Here is a 22,326-nt window from a genome sequence, read left to right on the forward strand (position 1 = left end):
GAAAAAATCATCATTATTTTTTTTTGGGGAAAAAAATATAATCTGTCAGTAATCTGCAATTTAAAACAAACACATGTTGCCACATTTCAATAATAAGAGTAAACAATTTTATATAGTATGATTTATTAAATGATTATGGTCATATTTCAGAATGCATTTGTAGCAGGGAGAGGAAACTTAGCATCCAGTCTTGACACTCTGGACTTACCTGACCCAGCTTATGATGCAAAAGAGTAGTTTCATTTTTTTTATAGACAATTTTTATTCCAACAATACAACAATTGTGTTTTATTTAAGCGTCCATAAAGGGGCATGGTCACAATTTGGTCAATTTTTCTGTTTTTATTCAACCTGAGTCCCACAGGTGACCGTTTGCCATTGGTTGTTGTGTGTCAATAATTTTACTTTTAAAGTTCTAGATATGATTGCTACCAAACAGTGCCAGTGGTTCTACTGATTTCTTATTTTCACATCAAAATTGAAATTACAGGAAATAAAGAATGACTAAAGCACATTAAATGAGTTATGCCAGTGCCGGTAAAAAGCCCTCTGTAGATTCACCATTCTGAATTGAGACCACAACCCTAACCCCATTGCAATTTCAATGCACCACTGTGCCCTCCTATTAATGGTTAATCGATTCAGAAACAACCAATGGTGAAGTAATCTAGTTTTGTGTTTAGTGGTGGTTACAGGTCTAGGTCACCTCTCTTTTTATGATTCAATTATATATTTTAGTTCATTTAATTCAAATTTGTCCCATTTAAAATTAGCCGTGCAGTGATATTAGCCCAATTAGGACAGTTCAAGTTTTGACTTGCTGGAAAATTTCCTTTTGTTTTATCAATACTTACAGTTGTATAATGTATTTTCTGACTAATTTTATCATTTCAATTTTTAAGGGATGACCTACCTAAATTAACAAAACGCAAATTATAGAAAACAGGAGAGAAAGAGAGTCCAAAGGGGAAAAATGGAAAGAAACAACGAAAAACATTTCATTAGGAGTTACAAAACTGTCATTTGTCTGGCTGAAGAAGAAAATATTGGAGATTTTTCTAAAGAAATAACAGGAACCGAAGTTGAGACCATTAGTCGTGAAGAGCAAAATGTGGGAAGTGTTTTGGATTATTTGGGCCTTTGTCATCTGATGAAGAAAATTTAACAGAATTCTTCAAAGCTTTTCCGATATTCTCCAGAAAAATTGGTGGATATGGAGCTGCAGAAGTTATCGATGTTCTTTTTTAAAGTAGATCACTATACTCAGTATGTATGTCAAACTGTTCCTTTACAGTGTAAAGAGAATGCCACATTTTTAGTTGATACTGATAAATTAAGAAGATTTTTAGATTTGCCTGTGGATGATAATGGACTCTGGATAAGGCCGTCAGGATCAAACTTGTACATAAAAAAGACAGAAAGAGTTATCAGTCCAGCAGACATGTGCAGCAGACATATGAATTTCAACTCAGAAAAAGTTTACATACATACCGGAACACCAAACTTTCACAAAGTTGTGTACACAATGAAGGACTCTAAAGGACACAACACCAGATATATAATTATACAGTGTTATTTCCAAGATGGAAATGTACCTGTCCTGTAAATTTTTCTACATGGAAATTCAAAGAAAGATAATCCTTTCATCAGACAGAAACCAAGCACAATTGCAGAAATGAAGAAAAAAATTGTATATATGCAGCCGAAAAAAGTTGTTGCAGATTTGTTCAGTGAGAAAGGAGGATCTCTTGATTTCAAATCCCCATCAGATATACCAAGAGACAGAACTCAAATTTACAACATCAATAGAAGCAACCCTAGAAAATACCAGACTGGTGGAGGAAAATGTACCACTAATTTTGATGCAATTATAAAAATGTCTGTGGAGGGAAACTTTGCACGAAAGTTTGAAAGGAAAGAAAAGTCATACTAGGTGCTTCTTTGCAACAGAACAACAACTCCTTGATGTAAAAAAAATTTGCTGCAATTCAGATTCCATTTAAGGCATAGATCCAACATTCGATTTTGGAGGATTTTATCTTACCTGTACCACATACAGACACCCAATGGTTGTCATTAGAGACACTGGCAGACACCCTCCTTTACTTGGTCCTTGTATAATACATCTCAAACGAGAAATCGCTGACTATGAATACTTTGGAAGAACACTTTCTGGATAATTAAAGATGACATAGTAAAAATATGGGGATTTGATGCAGAAAAAGCTCTCATAAATGGCCTTCAAAAAAGCGTCAGGCTTTCCAAGGAACTCATCTTATTTTTGAGATACATGCCCGAGAACACTGTGAAAGAAAGCTAAAATTATTATTAGAAGTCGTCGGAAATAAATTGAAACAATGCTGCTTTAAAAATGCTTCTGTCTCATTTTAATATGGATTTGCAATCGATGTGCAATCTTTTGGGATTCCCGACCCAAGAATCTGTATGTTCTTTAACATTAGAGTATTTGGGATTTTCCACAATTTTTTTTTGTGTGTGTGATTGAATTATAATTCTTTGTTTGCGCTTGTGATGTAAAACCATGAACAATATATGTGTCCGCAGAAAAAAGGGAAGAGAAAGTGAATAGGTTTATACAATAATAAAAAGATAATCAATATTGTTTTATAGATGAATTTATGTTTGTGTTTGTTGTCAGATCAGATAAAAAAAATATTTCAATACACTGGTTTTATCAATATTCATTAGCACTGATATTTTTGTGCTATCAACGAATTCCTCCGTTTTGAGAAATCAATTAATTAGCCTTGATTAACATCTTACTCTAATTTCATGGATTAACTCAGATTTGAACATAAAAATTAAAATCAATGAATGATGATGAAACCATTGTATTTTGTATTAAATATAACTGATCTTGGTAAGGAGAGGTAATATAAGTGGTTGAAAAGCCCAAAAGACTTTATATGTATACTGGTATTTTAGTGAATCATGGTGACAAATTAGTTTACAGACTGGTAAATACTATAACAAAAATACCCCCCCCCCCCCCCCCCGCCCTCCTCAATTATGCAGCTGATTGCCTATTCTCTCACCGGAGTTCGTGCTACACAAGCTTCCCTTATAACTCTTGTCAACACTTCAGAAAAAGTTTATCACATCAAAACAATCAGGGCGAGCACATGATATTGTTTTGATACTTCTGCACAATCGACTTGAGGGGGGTAATCAAATATTTCTTATCATATTTATAAAAAAATAACTACATACAAGAATCTTGTTGACAGAAGGTCAGAGATGTATATATCCAGCAGTGACCTCTGGTGAAAGAATATTGATGTCCACCCCCACCCCCCCCCCCCACCCCCCCTTTGGAATCTTATTAAATTCGTATAGTAAAATCAGATTTATATGTCAAGTCCCTGTAAACAATTATTTTTCGTGTCCCAGGCAAAATTATCAGGATCCTATGCTATAGTACATAATATTCAGAAATTGGTTAGGCCAGCATGAATCTTAAGGCTGGGTCTGGACGAATTACAGACGTTTAGGCCCAACCTAATTAGATGTTTAGGCCCCAAGATGTTCAAAATATAAAACATTTATAAATACCCGGTGCTTTAAATAAGGTTCTATTTAAAAATATGTTCAGAATCAGAAAAAAATTTGACAATAGAATAATTTTCATATCTATATAGACATTTAATAATTTGTAGATTGTATTCATTAATAATAAAAAAAAAATGTTTAGTAATAATTAGGGAAAAGTGTATGTTGGTTATACATCTTTAATGGGTGCTTAAACATCTTGGGGTCTAAAAATCCTATCAATTAAGGGCCTAAACATCTTGGGGCTTAAACATCCTGCTACCGTCTGGACACCCATTCCCCCGGTAAATTAAAATTTATCTTTTATTCAACAGAAACATACATGTGTAAAAAAAATTACTGTTATCAAATTCATTTATCTATAAATTTCATACACTCAATATAATTGAAAGCTATTTAGCATTATGTGTTATGATACTTTCCTGATACCAACACTATATATAATCGGGCTCTAGCTGTCAACTTGAATATAAGCAATAATGCAAATATTAAAAAAGAAAATTGATGTCATATGAGTGTTTTACTGCAGGGGGAAAATACTATTGTCATACCGGGATGAGATGGACGCGCTGAATACAATTATCTAAGGGAAAAAAGCAACCTTACTTATTATTTGATTTTTCAAGTTTATTAAATTAAAATAATATATATGTTTCTGAAATTGTTTATGAATAATGGACATATTTTCAAATTTTTTATATTGTTTTGCATCATTGTGACTCTGATAACTGAGTGAATCATTTTGTCTGTAATTTAATTTAGGCATATCAGAGGAGATGTATTCGGATGCCATGTATGGTGAGGGAATGCCAAACTGGCGATGTTAGGAGTGTATGTTAGCCTTACAGGCTCCAGTGATGGAAAGTACCGGAAATACAGATGACTCCATGACAAGTGCACAGTAAGTGTATAAATATGAGTGTTAGGTCTCCGTGTGGCTTAATTATGTGAGAAATATGATAACACGTGTTGTCGTTATAACCATGTTTTAATGAATGCAACATTCAAAACCAACATGAACAAATTCTGGATCACTGGTGCGGATTAACGCATCCCGGAATAATACGAACATAGTCAAATACACAACACTCCTCCCTGACTGGTTAAAGAGTTACCATATTAACAAAAGTGAAAATGTAATAGCACAAACTAGTTCTAATCAATAAAACACAATTATAAATGTTACGGGATAACCAAACATTCAGCATTAGTTCATCTTTGTAAATTAACATGACTATGCCAAGTTACAAACAAAATCACAAGTTCAACTTGTCAGGTTTGTTTCGGGCTCGCGGTGGATTTCGACGTGGTGTTGGTGTACTGCTCGCAGTGTCCTTCACGCATTCCTTATTACTGTCAGGAGGACATGGTACATTCACGGATGACTCAAACGCAGTTTCAGCAGTGATGTCCACAGGAGTTGGCTCAGAAGCTTGATTTTTTGAAGTTCCAACTATCTGGTCAACGTGCCTTCTCCATAGCGTTCCATTGACGTCCACCTTGTAAGACAGGGGTCCAGTTCGAGAATGGATTTGTCCTTTCGCCCACTTATCTGCATTACAGCGGTAATCGCGTGTGTTTACTGGGTCACCCTCAGATAACTCCCGAATCTCATTTCCGCAGTGTTTTGCCTTTGAACCATATTGTTTACAGAGGACTGTAGTAGCCAAGTCTGGTTTCATGATGTCTAAACGGGTACGAATATTTCGGCCATACATCAACATGGAAGGTGATTCATTTGTGGGGTGATTCTGTACTTACAAAGAAATGAGTTAAGTTTCCTGTTAATACATGCAGACTCTCCTGAAGCTGATTTGATTGCCTTCTTAAACGACTGAACAAACCTCTCGGCTTGACCATTCGTCCGCGGATGGAACGGTGAGGAGGTTATATGTCGGATAGCGTTAGATTCCATGAATTGGCAGGAATTCCTCTGACCGGAACTGAGGTCCATTATCGGACACTACCTCTACAGGTATCCCTTGACGTGCGAACAATGTCCGTAAAGTGTTAATTGTAGCATTATTTGTGGTGCTTTTCATTTCAAAAATCTCTGGCCATTTCGAATGCGCGTCTACAACAATGAGAAACATGGCGCTCTGGAACGGGCCGGCAAAATCTATGTGTAACCGATGCGATGCCTTTGGCGGGAAATTCCATGGTTCCACTGGTGCAGCGGAAGGTGTGGTCTGAACACTTCTACAACCAGAACAAACCTTGCAGATTCCCTCAATTGCTTCGTCAAGCTTGGGCCACCATACATAGGATCTAGCTACAGCCTCCATCTTGACAATACCAATGTGGCCGGAATGAAGTTCTGTCATAACTTTCTCACGTAAAATGTTTGGTATGATCACACGATTTCCCCAAGTCACACATCCTTGATAAACATTGAGTTCATCTCTGCGATTGAAGTACGGTTTTAGCTCGTCATCACAACCCTGAGGAAAATGTCCTCTTACCACATAATCCAAAACTTGACTAAGAAGTTGGTCACGTTGGGTTTCTCTACGAATCTGCACACATGTTACAGGTAGGTCATCAAAATGCTTGTTGTAAAACAAATTATTAGGGTCCTTCTCATCCTGTGGTTGATCGACACTGAGTAGCGGTACACGGGAAAGTGCGTCTGCATTACCATGTAACTTTGTTCCACGAAACTCAATGTCATACTGGTATCCTGATAAGAATACTGCATAGCGCTGAAGACGTGCCGCTGTCATCACAGGAAGGGATTTTTTCGGGTTGAATATACTAAGCAGTGGTTTGTGGTCTGTCACTAGAGTGAACTTATGACCATAAAGGTATGAATTGAACTTCCTCACACCCCAATACAGAGCAAGGGCTTCTTTGTCTATTTGTGAATAAGACTTCTCTGCCTGGTTCAATGTGCGTGACGCAAATGCTATGGGTCTTTCTGATCCATCAGGAAACATTTGGGAAAGTACAGATCCGATTCTATAGGGCGAAGCATCTGCAGCTAGTTTCAAGGGTAGTTTAGCATCGTAATGGCACAGAACTTTGTCGGAGCAAATCAACTCCTTGATTTCTTTAAAAGCTCTTTCTCTCTTGGAGCTCCATTCCCACTTGGTTCCTTTGTTGAGAAGTTCATGTAATGGTCCTGCTACACTTGACAGATTGTCTATGAATCTGTGATAGTGGTTCACTAGACCCAAGAATGATCTGAGCTGTGACACATTCTTGGGGCATTGGACTTCCTTTACTGCCTTAATTTTGTCAGGTGACTTGTGTATGCCATGAGCATCAATTTCATGTCCAACGTAGCTGATTTTAGCTTGAAAAAATTCAAACCTTTGAAGGTTCACATGTAGTCCTTAAGACTGAAGACGGTCCAGGACAAGTTTTAAGTTCTGTAAGTGATCCTCGTCATTGTGACCGGTAACAATAATGTCATCAATGATCACTTGTGTTGATGGTATATTCTGTAGTACTTGCTCGATTGCTCGTTGCCATAAAGCTGGAGCGGATGCGATGCCATATGGGAGTCGCTTGTACTTAAAAAGCCCTTTATGGGTGTTGATAACAAGTAGATCCTGTGAATCATCATCCAGTTTCATGTGGTGGTAGGCCTGCATCAGGTCAAGTTTTGAAAATTTCTTACCCCCAGCAAGAGTTGCGAATATGTCCTCAATTTTGGGAAGAGGATACTTGTCCACACACATTACTGGATTGACGGTTACTTTGTAATCACCAAACAACCGAACACTGCCATTCTTCTTGATGGCTGGGACTATTGGGGTAGCCCACTTGCTGTGTGCCACCTGTTCAATAATTCCATCTCTCTGTAGTTTCTCAAGTTCTTGTTTAACCTTCATCCTCAAGGAATATGGGACGTTTCTGGCCTTCATAAATACCGGTTTGGCTTCAGGGTCCACTGTTACTGTACTTATATGTTTGAGGGTCCCGACCCCAGGTGCGAACAGATCCTCATGCGAGTCAAGTAGATCCTTCAGTGTTGACTGGTAAGTTGAATTAACTGCGCGCAAAGTCTTGATCTCCTGCCAATTGAGTTGTAGCTTTCCAAGCCAGTCTCTTCCGAGTAAAGCTGGTCCACCATGTGGTACAACAAGTAAGTCAAGGTTAGCAGTTTGGGAGTTGAGTTTCACATTCACTTTTATCTTGCCCAAGGGTTGGATTGTGTCTCCTGAATAAGCTCGCAGTATTTCGCTGGATGGTTCAAGATTAACCGTGTTGAAGTTTGCACTGTAATCACTTTCTGAGATCACTGAAACAGCTGTCCCTGTGTCAACTTCCACCTTTATGACCTTGCCCTCAATAACTGGGTGCACTGTTATTGGTGGTTCATGATGTGACTTCATATGGAAGGTACTAGTAATGTGTAAAAGTGATTCTCCTTCACCCACCTGGTAGTGTTCTTCCTCAGAATCAAATTCCTCCCGTGTTACGTCCCGTGTTTCTGTTGCGCTTCTTCTTCATGCATGCTCGCTCAATGTGTCCATCCCTCTGACAGTAAGAACAGACGGAGTTAATATGTCGACACTGGGAGGTTGGGTGTTCACCATCACAGCGGTAGCATGTGTTTCTCTTGGTTGTTGGACGTGCAAAAGATGAAGTGTTTCTCACTGTAGGTTTCTTGTTGAATAGCTGAGGTTGACGCGGTTTGGGTTGTGTGTTAATCTTGTGCACTGTCTCAGGTTTCACCCCCTGTTCTTCAGCTGCATCCCTCGCTGCTGTTTCCATAGCAACTGCTAAGTTGATTGCTTTCTCCAGATTAAGGTCAGTCTCTGAAAGTAGTCTCTTTTGAATAGACTCTTGACGAAGACCTACTACTAGTCGGTCGCGTAATGTGTCGTTTAAAGCTGCCTCAAACTGGCAATGAGTTGCCAAGTTGCGTAGTTCGGCAATATATGTCAGTACAGATTCATCAGGCCGTTGGTTGCGCTTGTGAAATCGGAATCGTTCGGCTATCACCGAGGGTTTTGGGCTCAAACGTTCACGCAGTGCCTTAAGGAGATCCTTAATGTTTTTATCTGTTGCTTTGGCTGGAGCAATTAAGTTTTTCAAAAGTGTGTACGTTTTAGGACCAATTAAACTGATTAAAGCAGGCACCTTGTGAGCGTTGTCTATGTCATTAGCGAGAAAAAATGCCTGCGATCCCACCCTCGTCGCAGTTGTTAGGTCTCCGTGTGGCTAAATTATGCGAGAAATATGATAACACGTGTTGTCGTTGTAACCATGTTTTAATGAATGCAACATTCAAAACCAACATGAACAAATTCCGGATTACTGGTGCGGATTAACGCATCCCGGAATAATACGAACATAGTCAAATACACAACAATGAGTATAATCATTTCATAAGCTGATGCTAATAAAACATCATACTGTATTCTTATCAAAGAGTGACAAAATGTACTAAATCTGATAAAATCTACTCTACATCCACACGTGGTGTTTAAGCGGTAAGTCAAGCGAATATGTTAAGTTGGCCTCTTGTTAACCTTATTATCACCACACTTACTGAAAATCTTGCATAAAATTATAGGACATCCATCCGAGCCGACCTAGATGATGTCACCCCACAAGAGCCACAGCAAGATTAAGACATGGACAAAATAACCGGTTCTCTATCACAGCATAGAGGACAGAGATGATGGAGGTAGATGAGATATCATATTATCAATCGTTTCAGATCAACACATCCTATGTGGTGCCAAATGAACTTCAGGAGAAAATATTTCTTCAAATGTGATGTCTAAAGAGTCAACTTACAATTCACTTTAATTTATTTCATTTAGGACACAGTTGCATAACTGGTTGAGCAACTGATTTGCATTTTGTTCAAACATTATGAATTTTTTATAATTTAGATTACAAGTAAAACATTTTCAATTGTATTATACAAATTGAAATTGTTAATCTAATTAAATAATTTAACATTATATTTTCCCACAGAAATCAACGACATCCTGGTGGTGTTTCGAGTATTCCAAACTAGACAGTGGAGCCTTAGTCTTTCAAAAAGGAGATAACTTTGAGCACGGGATTCATAACCACAACCATGCAGGGAAACAAGGAATTGAAACCTTGCACAGAGTCCAGGTATCAGATGTTCAGTGTAGTTATTTAACTTATTCTCTGTTTATATTTTAATGTAATGTTCTATATATTAATTGTGAATCGATATTGATAATCAAATGATTTTTTTTAGATGAAGAAGGCAGCCAAACAAATCATTTTCAAACCCGCCACGATCATTGTTGAGGAGAAAATGAGAAGTGTGACCTGCGCCAGCCAGTGAACAGTCGGCCTAATCCAGCTTTGTTTTTCATTACTGCCAACAGACATCGACAAAAGTTCAGACCCGATGAACCAATGGATCTTAATTTTGAGGAACCCTAAAAACTTTTTCTGATAAGTTCTATAGTCAAAAGTGTAAAATTAATGTTTTTTTTTTATTAATTATACATATGTTTTATTATACATTAATTATATCAATGTGCATAGTAGCTAAAAATCCTTTTAAACTGAAATAGACATAAAAGTCGTTTATATGTATTGTGTGTATTAATAAAAAAAAATACAAGAAACTTACTGAATTACTGAAGTGTAACTTTGAAAGTATATATACGAAACTAGCTGCATGTCTGTAGCCCCCTGCCTGAAAACCATTGTTCTCAACACATATTCGGGCAATCTCCAGTAGCATCTATAAATGGATTTTTTTTGGGGGGGGGGAGGGTGGGGGGAGGGGGGATGATTATAACCGCATTAAAGAATGTAAATTTTATAGATAAGCCTTATTACGTATAAGGCTATGATGCTACATACATACCGATCAGACTCTAACACCAGAGTAAACCCCAACTAAACCCCGGGTCTACTTTTTGGGTTTACTTCGGGTTTACTCTGGATTTATTTTTTGAAAATTTGGGTCCACTTGGGGTTTACTTTGGGTTCACTTGGGGTGTACTTTGGGTTTACTCGGGGTTTACTTGGATGTTGCTTTTGAGGTCAACAGTACTCACTGAAGTGTGAAGCAGACCCGTCTTTTATCTAACCACCCTACTGCCTGTAATTTCTGCCCCTGGTATATTCCGAATACACAGTGTCTGTTTTAAGGGGTATACTTCTAACTGGGTTTACTCTCTGTGTCCACTCTTGGTTTACTATGGGTTTACTCTGGGTCCACTCTAGTAAACCCGAAGCAAACCTAGAAAGTAAACCCAAGGTTTAGTCAGGGTTTTACTTTCTATTAGGTTGGGTCTGATCGGTACTGTAGGATCTTTAAGGTGTGTATCCCTATTGGTTTTGCTGCATTATGTTAAAAAAACATATGTCGTGAAATTGCTATCATGTCAAATGGCTATACTTGGCAGACGTCATTGTGTGCTAGTGTCTGATCTCTGGGAAATAAAGGAAAGTGTCCAAAATTTAAGGTAGTGATTTTTATATTTATCAATTCTTAATTACATCTACACAATATAATTTATGGCCAAGGATATAAAAAATAGTTTTAACTTTTAAAGTATATATGATGCCGGATTGGGTAATAGTTGTACGGGGATCAAGCCTTCTGAATGGAAACCCTACTTTTAATTACATGCATAGTTGAGTACTTTTAATTACTCCAAAAAGGATTTTTCAGTAAAACCTTTTTTTTATTAATGAAGCAACAGACTGCATAAAAAGCAACAACCTGCATAAAAAGCAACAACCTGCATAAAAAGCAAAAACCTGCATTTGTGTTCTTTGATTTGTTTGCTTTTATTGGGAAAGAAAAATTAACTAATAATCCATTTTCTTTTTCTTCCTTCTGCAAAAGAAAAATAGTAACACATTTACGAACCCCTCAGTAGATAGTCATGAATGAAAACTTTTACAAAATTTGAAGCCATGAGGCAATTTTTTTTTCCAGCTAAACCATTTCAAAAACTAATAGTTAATCATATTCAGACGACTTTTGTTTAATCACTTACCTAATTTAATCAGGTTTAATAGCGATGAATATGACGATTAGGGCAATCAAGATTCATTTGTTCAATGGGAGGAATCAGGCTAAAGAGACGAGTGTACCAACAATGGTTTGTCCTTAACGTGAAACCACTATAGGATCCTGAAGATTCAATTAATAAGTCAGTTAAAACGACTTTATCGTATTTTTAAAGGGGCATGGTCACGATTTTGGTCATTAATTATTTTTTGTTTATCTTAATGTTTACAATGCTTCAGTAAGGCATTTTAAAAAGCCAACCGAAATTCGAGTGTCATTTGTTGAGTTATAAGCGAGTTAAAGAGCTTAAAATTCTTCCCTCTGTAAACAAAGCTTTGTTTACATTTTGAATATTGAAGTGAAAATCCAGTTTTAGATCTTAAATGAATGTGTTAATCGTTGGTAACTGTTTATTTATGCTTAAAATGAATAAGAAGATATACAAAAAGGTGTTTTACTTGTATATTGAACCTACATAAACAAAGACAGGACACGAGCCTTATTTACATGACGAAGAATTTTGAGCCCTGTATCTTGCTTAAAACTTATCGACTGGCACCAGAATTTCATTTGATGGTTAGAAATGCATTTCTAAAGCATTGTAAATAATAAAAACAGAAAAATAAAATTTGACCAAAATCGTGACCATGCCCCTTTAAATCTATCATACAAGAACTCCATTCATAAAAAATATATCGTTTAGTTCAAAGTTTAAGCTCAAGAAAACTAATCATTGAAATTATATTTAAAAAGCAATTCTGCTGGAATAAAATTTATTTTAAATCTCGTTAATTTTCTATATTTTTTTTCATTGCCGATGATGACATGTAAAAGAAAACGCAAAACTGGAATCCTACCGGATATCACGTATTGACTTCCTGGAGTCAAGAGTAAACCACAGTAGTTTCCCGCCACGTATGCGCGTATTTGTACAATAAGAGGGAGTGGTTGATCTGCCTGAAAAATAATATTCTGTCATTTACACAAGAAATACAAGGTTTTTTTATATAGATAAATATTTTTTTTTCAAACTCGTTTATGCAAATGTTTTTAACGACTTGACATTCATGCTTAAGTTGAAACACACGTTGAAACAAGAAAAAATGTATATGTAAATGTGACAGCAAAGGCGAGGTTTTTTTTTGTGAATAGTAATCATGATTCATTTGTCAAAAGTTAATTGTCCATCTCCAATTTATTTAAATCTCCAACGCAACAAATTCTAAACTTGAAAGTGTAGGAAGCTTTATCCATACAATTAGGGTTGCCTTTATTCATGATGCGAAAAATAACAAGTTCAACATTTTTTTTTCAAACAAATATCAAGAATCAAAACCATTCCATATGCATTTTTTCTGATCAAAACCATTCCATATGCATTTTTCTGATATCTGTACAATTAATCTGACAAAAGAACATCTTATCTAAGAAACTGTAGAAGGGGTTTATCCATATAAGTTAGGTGTCCTACATGCAAAATTACTCGAAAAAATACAAAGTTCAACGGCTAATGTGTTTTCCCTGAAATATATAAAATCAGAATTCAGGTAATATACACATTTCTGGTCATGGAATATGGACAATTGATCTGCAAAATAATATTCTATCTCGAAAACCGAAGGGTAGGGGCCAATCTGAGCAATAAGGCAACCCTTTCGGCAGCCGTCCAATCGCCCGACTGCCCGCAATTTCAGCCAATTCAATAACGGAATTTTTTTTCTTTGGAAAACTCGGTTAAAAATGTTGTGCTGTATTCAAGAAGTAAATTTCAAAACTGAAGACCTTCAAGTAACATACAGTATAAATAACAGACCGTCAATGCCTACGTTAGATTCTGTAACAGTTTTAGAGATAATTTCGAGAACAACAAAAAACCTTATAAATCCTTTGCACTAAAACTGTGTATATTCTCTCGTCATCTGGAGGTATTCCGATAGGCAACGCTGCTATTACAGTGCCAAGGATTGCTAAAAATAAAGAAATAGTACAAAATTAAAAAAAATCGTGATGAGCATACCTTATCTCTTCTTGGCCAAACCTGGCTCATATTTCAACCACGTGCACATATTTGGTAGAGGGTGTGCAGTGAGCATAAGACTAATTTCTACATTTAACGATAAGCTCAGAGCAAAACTAATTTAAATTCCTCTTTCGGATCATATATTCTCTCCCCTTGACCTATTGTTGCTCACAAACAGTGCTTTTAGTTGAAGTGCGTGAAGGGACAGTGTTTCAGATCATGGCAGTTCCTTTACAAAACACTATATCTGTAAAGTACAAGAGTTAATAAAAATATTAAGCTATACACAAGATTTCATAAAATAACAGATATGTTGTAAAGAGAATTGATAAAAGAACCTCTTCAAAGTACAGAAAAATATCTATAATTTTAAACACATGCTGCATCTGATAGCTAAAATGTCGTTTTAATACACTCGGCAGAAAACCACTGACGACTCGTAATAGAATTTAACAAAGCAAGCTCAACACTCAAACGTTATATTAAATTTTGCAACTTCGTAAAAAGACAGTAGTTTTCCGATTAGGAACGACAGTTTCAAAAGGTGGCGTGGAAGTTGCCCAAAAGAACACGTATCTTCGATTCGAACAAGCATAATTTACCTGTCATAATGATTTCGTCATTTGACCAAGAAACGTTGTATGTACAATCTTTGACTAAAGGCACTTTTTGTGTGTGATATGAGTCAGATATGTCCGTGGAACATGGAATATATTATTTTGACAAGATATGTCGAAAGGAAGAACAGAAAAAATATGACAACAGTACAAACTGGAAAACTGACCAGTCAGGAAGGGCCCCGCTATGACAATTAATATAGAGAAGTGAAAAAAACTTTGAATTCCATCCTCTTTATATTAACAATGATGAAAAATAAATGCCCGGCAGAAGATGTAAATTGAGAACTGGAATATATAGGATCTCGTGATTTGTAGTTGGATATGATTTTCATCCAACAATTAAAGTGTTGTTTTCTTGAGCCTTAGTGAGGGGGTAAAACACACAAGTTGGATAAAAATCATATTATACTACAAATCATAAGAGATTCTATTTATCCCATGTTTTATACACCACAATCAATGTTTACACTGTTTATAAAACTCCACATTATTTTACTTCATTATGCCTACGCAAATCCCATTGTAAAGTCACAACTGTGGGATATCAAAAAAAATATCCAATGAGTCATATCCACGGGATAAAGTGGGTTAACATGGGATGAAATAAAATTTGTTAAAAAAAACAAAGAATTGATACCAATGCAATGATACCTAGGCTTTGCCTCAACTTCAAACAAACATCACTTGCAGACACATGTGTACGGTAATACATATAACAGATAAAGACAGATCTTAGATTTTCTGAAACAGGCAAGATAATTAATCTCAGGGGATTAATTATCCTGCTCTCATCCATTTATTGAATTTAATCAGGGCTTACAGCAGGAACATTTTCAACTACTATTCTTAAGTTTACTTTAATATAAACATAGCAACAAAAAACAACAACAACACCAAAACATCCATTAAAAAAGAAAAAAAAAGAATAAAAAAAACTGATTTCTAATAAAAAGAATTTTTTTAAATTTATTGTAATTCATATATTTTTTTTATTTTACAGAATATAAGTATTTGGACTAGAATGAAACATGTTCTTTATCAAATACCATTCCTTAAACTGAGGGGTAAAAATATTAGGGTGCAGCTCATGGAATGAGAGTTTAATTTGCTTCAAAACACGATCAGTGCAGACAAAGGTGTTCATTAATCTCGATATGACAGATAAGATAAGCCTCTAAATTTTCTGCAGCAGGCAAGATAACTAATCCCAGGGGATTAATTGTTCTGCTCTCTCATCCTTTTCTTCTAAATTTACAATAAGATATTTTTTTCAGAAATGACAGAATGGGGTTATTATCTGATTATCTGTTAAAATTAACAGCATTAGGGCAGAAAAAAATAAAATAAATAATTGAAAAATATAATAGTGAAAAAGGATATCTTAATATATATCTTGATTTTAGAATTCAATAAAATTATTATAAATCATTGTGTACGGTATTTTAACCAAAATAAAATATGAATATTATATTTCAAATCCATATTTCAAAGAATGTACAAAATACTACATATCATTCAAAATTGACCTTAACTTCAAAACAAAGTTCATTTGCAGATACAGGCAGTGCAGTAATTAATCTCAATGTGACAGATAAAGATAAAGCTTAGGATTTTCTTCCTGTGGAAGGTTAATTAATCCCAAAGGACAAATATTGCACAGCCTTCCATGTATACAATGGTAACATTCTCAGCAGTTATCTCTCTTTGCCCATTCATTCTCAGCAGTTATCTCTCTTTGCCCATTCATTCTTATGCATTGTTAGGAATCTACCCCACCACCCCAGCTCCAAGCCAGAAGACAAAGAGAACCAAACTTAGCATCAAAATATGTATTTCTGCCTACTGAACTACCCTACCAACTTTGAACTTGATTGGGCAACCATAAAAAACGTTATTTGAAAAAAAACAGGAAATTTGTGGACGGAAGAGTGACAGACGGTCGGACAGAGGGACGGACGGACAGAGTGATTACTATAGGGCACCCGCAAATCCTTGCGGGGCCCTAATAATCGAAATGAAAAACTTATTATTCCTCGTAAAATTACAGACACACACACGGTTTCTCAATTTCAAATATATACCATAGCTTTTTGCATTTCAACCTCTTTTTACCAAAACACTTGGATACATAACCACTGTTGAGGATAGTGCTTATCATACATATACTGTAAACGTCTTTAATTTCAAGTGTCTAAAATTTCACGATTTTCTATGTTAGTATCTTTCACGGTGTTTTTAATTTCATGGCCAATCGGTTTCAATTTAAATGAAGATTCATTAGACTGACGTGTGGACTTAAACGTTATCAATTTGGATCAGTCGATTTTTGAGAAACAGAAAGGAATAAAACAGCGTTTTATTAAAAGCGCTGTGTACATTGTATTGTAAACCAAACGGGAATAGATGGTGTGACGTCAAAAATTAAGTTTTTTTTTTGGTTTTTAATACAAAAAAGTTCTACATCATGTCAGTCTCCAGTAACTACGATTTCTTTAACTTCAAAAGTTTTTAATTTCAAACGTTCGTTAAAGCTTATGTAGTTTCTTTTCAATACATCATGACCACTTGCGATAATTTAAACGACTTTATTAATTAAAAAAACTCTGTATATTATGTGAACGCTATAACCCATTAATGTGATTTTCTTGATAAACAATTATAACAAAAAGAAAAAGTGAAATAAAAACTTACAATATTGGGATTTACAGCCATTAGTCGGAATCTTGGGACAATAGCAGCTGTGTCCATATCCAATAATGAGACACAACACGCCCAATATAACTGGAACCTTCATTTCTGTTATACTGTGCAGCTATTTGATATTCTTCCTTTTAAATACATATCGACGCCAGGTCTCTTGTCATTATATTGTAGTTTGTTTCTAAACTGTTTCATTCCCTGTTTTGATTGATGAGTTTTAAATGTGGCTTGTTTTATCAATTAGTATTGAAAATGCATAATGTATTAAACTCATACCTATGTGACCTTATTGATAGAAAAATAATACGTAAAAAAAATTAGTAAGTATAAAAACGCTTTTTAATAATGACAAAGGAAGTAAAAAATTACATGCAGAGTTTAAAGCATTTTTAATAATCAAATCACGATCCTAAATGCATTTTAACTATAACTAGGTTGTATTATTACATTTATAAATGTGGAACGTAATTAGTATCTGCCTCCAGAAATAATCGTATTTAAAGATAAAGTTAATTTATTGACTACGACAAGCCCACATTTTCCAAAAAATTGTCAATTTTCAATAAATCATTTTGTCGCCTTAAAAAAAAATAATGTCTCTTAAGACTTTCGTCAATAACCTATGAGCCAAAAATTTGAATAAATGTGTGATATTTTTCTAAAGTAAGTGAGTATATATTAAAGGTACAAAATTATTTCACATGCAAATCGGTCTCAACGGATATATATCTGTATAAAACACTGCAATTATAATTTAGCTAATGTTTTCCCGTGTTGAAATAGTTCCTGTTATTTTCACCCCTATGATGTTCTACCTTGACGTATTGTACATTATTCAAGTGACTTGAATTATAAATATTCTTTCATCATCGACGCAGGACAGTTAAGGCAACAATTTGCTTTCAAACAGCAGTAAAAGGAGGTCGTTTGTTTAAGCTTTATTTTTTCTGCATGATATATTTTTTAAAACTATTTTCTGACTGATTTTGCAAAGATATGGGTCACTTTAACTTGACCATGTCTTAATTTGACTGTCACGTGACTTTTCAGTGTCACGTGGGCATCTTTTAGACAAGAAACGTTAATGCTAATTTGAGACAAAAAAGAGAAGGGCAAGACAAACAAAGTTTGGAGTAAATAATACGCCTACTTATTTAAAATTATATATACATCATAGAAATCAATGCTCATTCAGTTGTAAAATTCGTTTAATATGCAAATTTCTAGGAAAACTGGCTACTTGTTGAAAAAAAACAGCGCGTTCTTGTACATTTCGATTGAAATTTACAAATTAAAACTATATTTCTCAACAAATGAGCATCAGTTTTCATTAAGTACACGAAAAAAGGAAGAAAATCGTACCAAGTTCAATAATATCTATAGCCGCCTTGCCCTTGTCTTTTTGCATTTAATTTGACAGTCAGTCAGGTCTCTCAAATCAATACACATTTTAAACGCACAAATGGTCCCAAAAGGGGAGATAACTCTATAAGCGTTAACTCTTCTGAAATAGGCGCGGTGTCATTGTATCGTTTAATCCGAATTTATTTTGAGATAGATTTCATCAGTACATTATGCAAATGATAATTCAAACATAGTGTTTCTGTTTTATCTTTATAAAAAGGGACAGTATGAATCACCCGCATTTCCTCTGTTGTAATTATAGACGTAAACAAAAACAGTTGTGCATCATATTTTAGGTTACTTTTAGTAGTTAGTAGTTTCTTGATTTTTGAGGGAAGGAAAGAAAAATATGTGAGACCTAATTGTGCAAAATTATCTGAGGGGTAGGATGGGTTGGGAGAAGCCCCTCTATAATAAGACAGACATATATTAACATGATTTATCTCATAATATAAAAAATAACCCCTACCTCACTGTACAATATGGTCAGGGGTATATTTTGATTATAAGAATATTTCATGTCGGGTGCATGCCAGTGCCTCAATGACTCAATGTTTATATACAACACTGTTGTTTTGAAACATTTTCCAGGGGGAGGGGTGGTTCAAGGAATTTATTTGCAGGTGGCCATAGACCAAGCCATATTACCATGTGAAGTGTGAATTAAATTAGAATTATCCAGGGGAGAGGGGTTATATATACATGAAGAATGATTTTAAGGTTATACTCATTTTCTTTTTCTTTTTTTTTGGGGGGGGGGTGCATATATATTTATTCAGTCACAAAATTTATTCCATTCCAATTGCATTTTTTTTATTACCGAGAATATAAGAGAGTGTAAATCCTGCAAGTAGGCAATCAAAAGCCATTTTTGGTTCACATGAATATATACAATTTAAATAATTCTGAACTTAATCTTATGCAAGGGGATGAAGACTCTCCCCCTATCCCTTTGCATCTGTAATGCAGGCACGTAGCATCAGGGGGGTAAATGTAAATTTGCACATAAAAAATTTAATAATCATTGATTGGAGTTGGCCCCCCCACTTTTTTGGGAGTATGTAAAGAATTGATATGAAAATAAGGAAATGAGGAGTGAAATAATTGAAGTTATATACTACACCAGCCCCCCCCCCCCCCCCCCCCCCCCCCCCGGATTAGGATTTTGAAGTTTTGGAAAAGTTTCAATTTCCCTTTTTTTTTTTTTTTTTTTTTTTTTTTTTGCTTGTCAAGATTTTTTGGATGAGGCTGGCCCCCCCACTTTCAAAAACGATGCTACGTGCCTGTAATGCATGCAAACAGCATATAGCAATTTAATATAGCTGACTCAGGTAAATGTCTCCTCTCCTCCATTTCTTAAAAAAAAATATGAATATAAAAACAATTATACTTGGCTCATTTGTTTTATTCAGATATACTAGCTATCAGATAAATTACTTTCTGAACGAAAAATAATGATAATATGTTCAGTGACAACATTATTTTAAAATTGTTATACCCATATATGCATGCACACTCAATGATTTAAATTTCTTTTATGTATGATATGATGTCAATGTGTTTATTGTATGACTGATTCCTCTTCTTTCTCCAAAAGCACAGTCTTCGTGTTCTTTAAGTCCAGGTTTTCACATCATTTTCATATTTTATATTCCCAGGATAAGAATGTGTGTAACTTGTCACCAATAAGAACAGCATTTATGCAAATCCCAAAACATAGCAGGTACCAGCTGAAATGAAAATGATTTTTCAGTGAGTTTAACATGTAATCAAAATGACTGAAAGATTAACATGGAAGAATTATTTTCTACAATTTGACAAACATTGGAATTTATTTACCTTGATAAACATTTCATTCTGTTAAGATTTGCATTCAGGTTTTGCACATGTTCAAATACAGCTTTAAAACAGTTTTTTGATGATCGACACCTTCACCCCTGTTATGTGTAAAATCACTGTGGCCCCTTTATTTTACTCCACAAAACCTTAACAGTGCACTTCTCTCTCTCTCTCTTTCTCTCTCTCTTTCTTTCTCTTTCTCTCTCTCTCTCATATTAATGTATACAAGATTTCTATCAAGCTAGTGCAGTTACAGTGAAATCATACCATGTAATGTTGATATGTTCAATGTTGACGAGCAATTTAATTTTTAATGATGAAGTATTAAAAATTGTAGGTTTAAAATAACATAAGTTTAAAATTTATTCATTTTAAAATTAAACACATATATACACACATACCGGTACATAGGACTACATGTCAACAGCAATTTGAGCATTCTGTTAAAGGTCTAATTTGCATGAATGGGTAAAATGACAAACACTTTAACTATTATTTGATTATTTACATTCTAAACAAACATATACCATGTCCATATATAGATTCCTTATTTAGAGAAATCAGATGAAGTGATGTCACATGCAATTCAATTATATTTGTATATTATAAGATTTCAGACAGTGTTATGTTCTGAGTGATATAAAAAGCTAGTAATGATAATTAATGTGCATGGACATTTTATATCAATTGGATGGATATAATGTGTAAAAAAATTATATCAACTGTCATAGAAGAATTTTCAACACAGAAGAAACATGTTATTGATCAGCTGTTTATGAACGGGTCAACTAATTTTCAGAAAATCAAATCAGCTGTATATAATCCTTTAGCCTGTACTGTACTGATTTTCAGGAAACCAGATCAGCTGTTTTCACAGTCTCACTTTGTTTACATACAAACAACTACATGTATAGTCAGACTGAGTGTAGTGTAAAGCTATAGTATTGTCTGTACAAATGCTATGAACTGATTCGATCGTGTCGATTGAACTTACTGAAGAAAATGAGTTACAATTTATCGGACCGACAATTGTACAGTATAAATGTAAACAATGCATGCAATGCAGTCTCATGTTTTGAACGAAACAACACAATAAGTTGATCAGAAATTCATCCACTGCATAAAAACACAGAAAAATAGTTACTTAGTTATCTGGTCTATTACAAGTACACTGTATATCTATTCTACATACCTGATAAATCATCAAAAGACCATTACCATCGGGAACACCAGTTACACGTGTTTACATCGTCTGACGAGCGCTTTTGGGACGCAGATTCACACCCATACGACAGATGTAATATAGAAATTCTTCGTATATTCTCGTTGTTGGAAATTTAAATATACACATATGTGTAATTCGTTGTTATAGGTTTTGCCATGAAGTATTAAATCAACCGTATATTTTGCCAAAACTACTGTTTTCGGTGTATTTTCCATATATGGAAATACAGATGCGGGGCATGTATTATGACGTCATATCTCATTATCCCTTCATTAGCATATCAGAGCGATGTGTAGCCTTATCTGCATTGCGGACTTTTGTCATATTAGTTTAAGATTATTGCTTCACACCTTCCATGAAGGATGAACCATTACATGTGTATACAAGCTTAACCATATTAAGGTATTATACTCTGTCCGAGTTTTTGCTTCCACTTCTATTTATGCCCCCCTTCGAAGAAGTGAGGGCATATAGCTTTACTGCTGTCTGTCGGTCCACCAACAGTTTACGTTCATTTTCTTGCAGAGGATGAACATATTGAAATGAAATTTTATATACAGTTTAATCATGATAATATATAGGTCAAGTTCGATATTGGGTACGATCGAGCAATTTTCGACAGAGTTATGGCCCTTGAACGTAGAGAAATTCCAGTTATTTGCAGTTTCCGCTCATTTTCTTCGCAGAGGATGAACATATTAAAATGGAATTTAGTATAGAGGTTTATTATGATAATAGCTAGGTCAAGTTCGATATTGGGTACGATCCAGCAGTTTTCGACAGAGTTATGGCCTTTGGACGTAGAAAAATTCCAGTTATTTTCACTTTCCGCTCATTTTCTTTGCAGAGGATGAACATATTGAAATGAAATTTCATATACTGTTTAATCATCATAATTTCTAGGTCAAGTTCGATATTGGGTACGATCGAGCAATTTTCGAGTGAGTTATGGCTCTTGGACGTAGAAAAATTC

General features: G+C 35.0%; 1 protein-coding gene and 1 pseudogene across 1 annotated transcript; both read right to left on the reverse strand.

Moving 5' to 3' along the window:
- Window positions 1–5,474: 5,474 nt before the first annotated feature.
- Window positions 5,475–7,910, reverse strand: LOC128161073 (uncharacterized protein K02A2.6-like). Its single transcript, XM_052824321.1, has 2 exons — window positions 6,968–7,910; window positions 5,475–6,865 (listed from the first exon to the last, which is right to left on the reverse strand). The coding sequence occupies exons 1-2, from the start codon at window positions 7,908–7,910 to the stop codon at window positions 5,475–5,477; spliced, it is 2,334 nt and encodes a 777-aa protein (XP_052680281.1).
- Window positions 7,911–11,274: 3,364 nt separating this feature from the next.
- Window positions 11,275–17,080, reverse strand: LOC128160094 (uncharacterized; annotated as a pseudogene).
- Window positions 17,081–22,326: the final 5,246 nt, after the last annotated feature.

This window comes from Crassostrea angulata, chromosome 8 (genome assembly GCF_025612915.1).
Source record: "Crassostrea angulata isolate pt1a10 chromosome 8, ASM2561291v2, whole genome shotgun sequence".
Classification (NCBI taxonomy): Eukaryota; Metazoa; Mollusca; class Bivalvia; order Ostreida; family Ostreidae; genus Magallana; species Magallana angulata.

Bases quoted from the DNA above. Each gene is read 5' to 3' on its own strand.
- LOC128161073 (XM_052824321.1), bottom strand. From the start codon at position 7,910: ATGAAGTCACATCATGAACCACCAATAACAGTGCACCCAGTTATTGAG. The intron at 6,866-6,967 runs GTCACAATGACG...AATTTTTTCAAG, and splicing joins TGATGACATTATTGTTACCG to CTAAAATCAGCTACGTTGGA.